Source organism: Panulirus ornatus, chromosome 48 (genome assembly GCF_036320965.1).
Source record: "Panulirus ornatus isolate Po-2019 chromosome 48, ASM3632096v1, whole genome shotgun sequence".
NCBI classification, from domain to species: Eukaryota; Metazoa; Arthropoda; class Malacostraca; order Decapoda; family Palinuridae; genus Panulirus; species Panulirus ornatus.
Genome location: NC_092271.1, coordinates 24430652 through 24435984, shown reverse-complemented (window position 1 = coordinate 24435984; position 5333 = coordinate 24430652). Strand labels below are relative to the sequence as shown.

Here is a 5333-nt window from a genome sequence, read left to right as displayed (position 1 = left end):
GCTCGACACTCTACTATGCTTGTTGGGCCTTAGGTTTATGGAACATTTATAACAGAACTGGAGCAACAGACTGTGAAGGTGTAACAACTAACCATACTAGCAGAGACCTGAGGCAGCATCAGTACCTGGCCAGTGTGTGTATACTTACCAGAGCTCGCAGACACTTCATGTTGGCTGGGGTCTTGGTGTACCTCGCTGCTGGAGAGGATCTGGTGCTTGCCTCCGTCTCGCGCGAGCTTTTATAGTAAGTCGTCCCCTCCCCACGCGAGAACTCAAGGTTTTCTTCATGATCACATATCCAGGAAATACGAATGGAATCAGACAGATTAGCTTTCCTGTGATGATTAGATAGCAAAAAGGACGATAGAAAAGGAAATACAAAGAACAAGAACTGGAAAATATGTCAAGAACAAAATGATCATGTCACCTAGCTAAATAATTAATATAGCGGGGTTTCTCCATAAAGAAGGGTGTTCTTCCAACGGCAAAGTACAAACTGTAAATTGTTTTTATACTATCAACCCCTTTTGTTCTTTAACTTTAGAGTACTGGGTGAAAAAATATCATATTTGGTATTTCGTACATTGTAAAACCAACTTACACCAAATATTTTAAAGAATTTCCTTATAGATGAAATGATTAACAAGTTTTATTGAAGATTTTATATCTAATTTTCATTTGATCCTTTTCATTAATTTCTATATGTGACTTATTAAATCAAAATGTAAATTATTCTTGATTGTGTCATGTGAGTATGTAGTGCTAGACTCCTCCTACATGTGAGAGCAGTTCCACAATGAGATCTTTGCACAATCGCAGCAACTATTTTAGAAGAGAATATTAGGCATCCATACAATCTCTTCTCAGATGATGGTCTTAACCAAATGTGTGTATAGACTTTACTAGATAGATTAGATGATACTATATTTCATCCTAAAGCTCTTGGAAATCTCACGGACTTCGGAATTATGAGTTATCTTTATTTTCTTATCTACTTTAGATTATGAGACTCGAGAGCATAGAGAAAAACACATCATATTCTTTCGTACTGATGCAGAAAAAGTGAGTTGATTATAGTTTGTTGATATTATTTTTCCAATCGTTCAGTAAGCAATACCTGGCAATGTGGAGACAAGGCCTGGAGACACGACTTGCTATAAAAGTTCGAGCAGCAGTAGCAAATCCTCTCCTAGCTGTGAAGAACACCAAGCCCAACCAACTGCAGCCAACATGGTCTGTCTGCGAGCTCTGGTGAGTGTTATCGTCCTCCACGTTTTAAACAAGCCCTCCCATTCTCCCTACCGTCAGTATAGCTTCCATTCTCGATGTTCTATACGAGCACTGCAGTGGTCTTCGGTTTGACATGTCTACAGCCAGTGTTCGCACAAGATTGCACCACAGTTGAGCGTAGTGCTTTCCTCACAAGTGTGACTCTTACTTTCGTCTCCTCCCCTAGCTGATGATGGTGGCCTTGATGGTTATGGTGTACGTGGCCCTGGCCGAGCCTGAACCCGAGCCTGCTGGCGGATTTAGTGGTAATGGTATAACTGGCGGTTTCGGCGGAGGGTAAGTTCTACAGATCATCACGTAGAGGACATAGTACTTATCAGTCCCTTTCTTGCGTGACTTGACTATATTTTCTAGATATTAGTGTTACGTCCCTGTGTTCAATTATAGGTCTTGCGATGCAAGTTCTTTCAGTTCCATTTAACTATTCGACTGTTTGATGCAATTTGTACTGTGAAATAAAGCGCGAATACGTTATTCAACTCCAGTTCACAACAGCATTGTGGAAACTATAGTTTGTCCAATAATCTTTTTTTTTTTTGTTTTTCTTTCTATACCACTGTAGTAGGTACAGTCGCTGAAGGCAACCAACTGGATGCACCGGCGGACAGACGGACGAGGTCTAACCTACGAGAACCAGCAAGACGACGAGCATGTAGCAGTGGCGTCACTCCTGCACGACAATGTCCTCTCTCTCTCTCTCTCTCTCTCTCTCTCTCTCTCTCTCTCTCTCTCTCTCTCTCTCTCTCTCTCTCTTCAGTTTCCCCATTCATTACTTAACGACTACCTTGGTAGGAGACAGAATAAAATACAAGCACACGATATTTCTTGGTTTCTTTTCCCATCAGCTTACCTCCACACTATTATGATCCCCGAGGTGCGAAAAATTCCAAGGTGTCAATGAACGAAAAGTTGAATTGTCATCTGAAAAATCAAACGATCGTTCAGTCGTCGTGAGTAGAAAGGATGCTTGAAAGCTAGGGAATAAAACAGATTTCAAAATTGGGTTCCGTAAATAAGAAAAAAAAAAAACGGTAGATATTCAAATGTCGTGAAAGAATTCTCTATAGCCATAGCTAGAGCTCTCAAATCTGAAATCATATGAAGCGAGTCACAGTTGACAGGTCGAGAAGTCCAACCATTAGATGTGGGCTGAAAATCGGTGAGAGCGGAACTTATTCGTATCTTTTCTTGTCACAACTCTAACAGTGCACCATCACCTGGTGTCACTATCTACCTTTTTTAAAGAGTAAATCCACAAGTATAAGATTCTATATACGCCAGAGGTACGATGAGTCTCTCGAAGCAAATTCTGACCCCGCCCCCTTCCCCTCCCCCAAATAGACTGTCCCTGTTTCGCACACAGACAAAAATGCGCAGAGAATAGGTCATTCACACACACATATCCCTCCTATCCCTGGGGTTAGTGGGGGAAGAGTACTGCTCTCATCTCTTCTACATTGCATAAAGGACGACCAAGTGGGGCGGGAGCGCGGGACTGGAAATCCTCCCGTCCTGTAACTAACACTTTCCAAAAAAAAAAGGATCAGAGGAAAGAGAAAAATGAAGATCATTTATTCTCCAAGGCTGTCATCACTCCTGGAAGCTACTACTACTGTGTGTGTGTGTGTGTGTGTGTGTGTTTAGGTTATTGCATGCTACATCATGAGCATGCCTGCATGACTTCTTCGCTGTTCATTTTTGTTTGTGTGAGTGATAGCACTTACGTGTTTCTCCGTGTTTACGTGTAGTTCTGTTTGCTCGTCCATGAATTCACGGAGGCACCACATCTTTTAAAGGGTAATGACAACTAGTTTCTTCTCGTGTTCGAAACATGGACAGTCTACTTCAGGAGGTCAGGAATTGGCTGCGAGACTCACCATGCCGCTGGCGTTCCTATATCCCAACAGCATCTTATGACTGAGGATTTACCCATCACGAAGAAAGATACTGACGGTAGATGACGGATCACTTTGATAATCGTGACATTTAAGAATACTGTTGGGATGAATAAGTTCCGTCGTGGCTAATTTTCAGCTTACAACTGAAGATTTTGTTCCCTATGCTCTTGAGTTTGTTACACATTATAAACCAAACTCTGAAAGAAGCTTTAAGTGTTGGGAGATTTAACAAGACTTACTTTGAGTCTTTCTGGACAGTGCTTCTCTAACGGTCGTATGTGTACATATATATACATTGGAGGGTCGATATCCATGACCCCACGCCCCCATTTTAAACGCTGGTTTCTTGAAGACCTTATGGGAAGCCTTTCCACTCATGACCTGTGACCATTAGTCATATTTTCAGAAAAATAATCCAATGACATTTCTCTTTTGTCTATCAACTAATTGGAATAGTCTTGCATCAGATCATAATATAGATGATAAGTTAACAGAAATTATTAAAACAAGGCATGTCACTGCATTGTATTTTATTCTAACTCCTGCCAAGGGTCGAGGTTAAGACATGAAAGAAGAAAAGAAGAAGAGTGGACGCTTTCGCGCAGGAGTGACGCTTCACAGCTGCACGCTCACCCCGTTGCTGGTTCTCTTGGGTCGATCTCGTTCGTCTGATCCGTCCATCCATCCGGCGGCAAATCCAGTTTGGCGCCTCTAGCGACCGTAGCCGTAGCCACCACCGGATCTACCACCAAAACCGCGACCACCACCGTGCCTACAGTGGAAGAGAAAAACAAATCAGCTTCACGTCACTTCGCTGGAGGCAGTACGTAATACAGTTGTTAGCCACACTACACATTGCCGTTGGTCATGTAGAACTGAATAGCTTTCACATGTCTCATTTCAGTTTAAAAGTTTACTCATACAAAAACTTTGGCATCGTCGTAAAGTATACATTAGATAACATTTCAGACTTTGGCTTGAGTATTAACTAATACTAATGGAGAAGCATAGTTCTACCTTAATGTGCATACGAGAGAGATATCAAGCAAGTGGAATTCCATGAAAACTTTTAATGTGTTTTTAATCCTAACGGTTGTAAACAAATTATACGAATAGATCAATATAACATACATCGCAAGACATATATCAAGTATAGAGACCTAACACAGATATATATATATATATATATATATATATATATATATATATATATATATATATATATATATATATATGATCTTTATTTACCCGAAGCCGCCTCCGAAGCCGCCGCCACCACGACCACCATATCCAGCAGCAGGCTCAGGCTCAGGCTCGGCCAGGGCCACGTACACCATAGCCATCATGACGGCCATCATCAGCTGGGGAAGGAGACAGGAGTCACACTTGTAATAGAAGCCCGTTGGTCATCGATGGTAGAATGGTAGTTAGAGCCCAGCTTTGTGACCCCGTCGTAAAACACACACACACACACACACACACACACACACGAGCTCCCATATGTAAAATCAAATCATTGTAACTTTGATGCCATAGTATCTGTGACCATAACAAACTTTTGTGACTACTGGTTGTCATGGAAAGGCAGTGTTCCTATAAAATATTGGGGATGAAAGCCACACTGACGGCAGAGAGAATGGGAGAGCCTGTCTAAAACATGGAAGACGGTAACACTCACCAGAGCTCGTAGACAGAACATGTTGGCTGCAGTTGGTTGGGCTTGGTGTTCTTCGCTGGCAGGAGAGGATGTGGTGCTTGACATCGACCCGCTCGAACTTTTATAGCAAGTCGTGTCCCCCAAGCCTCGTGTCCACATTGCCAGGTATTGCTTATTGAATTACTGGGAAATAACTTCGGCTGGCTATAATCTAGTCGCTTTTTCTATATTGATATGAAATAATACACTGCGTGTTACCCCCATACTCTAAAGTTTTATGAATTAAAGTAGATAAGAAAATAAAGATAAGTTTGCAATCCTGAGGTTCGTAAGATTTCCAACAGCTTTAGGATGAATTTGCTTTTTACATCAGAGAACCCGCTAGGAAAAGTGTCTTTGCTCGGCGTATCGATTACATTGACCTTTGAATATTTTCCGCAACTAAATTCTCTCTCTCTCTCTCTCTCTCTCTCTCTCTCTCTCTCTCT

The 5333-nt window shown here is 41.7% G+C and overlaps 1 protein-coding gene and 1 long non-coding RNA gene across 2 annotated transcripts; one reads left to right on the top strand and one right to left on the bottom strand.

Moving 5' to 3' along the window:
- Nucleotides 1–1118: 1118 nt before the first annotated feature.
- On the top strand, nt 1119–2025 carry LOC139763857 (uncharacterized). Its single transcript, XR_011716275.1, has 3 exons — nt 1119–1251; nt 1457–1566; nt 1853–2025. It is a non-coding gene; the product is annotated as an uncharacterized lncRNA (long non-coding RNA).
- Nucleotides 2026–3703: 1678 nt separating this feature from the next.
- Nucleotides 3704–5021, bottom strand: LOC139764029 (uncharacterized). Its single transcript, XM_071690492.1, has 3 exons — nt 4867–5021; nt 4437–4549; nt 3704–3960 (listed from the first exon to the last, which is right to left on the bottom strand). Exons 1-3 carry the CDS (start codon nt 5002–5004, stop codon nt 3900–3902), a joined length of 312 nt encoding a protein of 103 aa, XP_071546593.1. The 5' UTR covers nt 5005–5021; the 3' UTR covers nt 3704–3899.
- Between the last annotated feature and the right edge of the window lie 312 nt (nt 5022–5333).

Bases quoted from the DNA above. Each gene is read 5' to 3' on its own strand.
- LOC139764029 (XM_071690492.1), bottom strand. From the start codon at position 5,004: ATGTGGACACGAGGCTTGGGGGACACGACTTGCTATAAAAGTTCGAGC. The intron at 4,550-4,866 runs GTGAGTGTTACC...CTCCTTCCCCAG, and splicing joins TGTTCTGTCTACGAGCTCTG to CTGATGATGGCCGTCATGAT. The intron at 3,961-4,436 runs GTAAATAAAGAT...CTTCCACTGTAG, and splicing joins GGCTTCGGAGGCGGCTTCGG to GCACGGTGGTGGTCGCGGTT.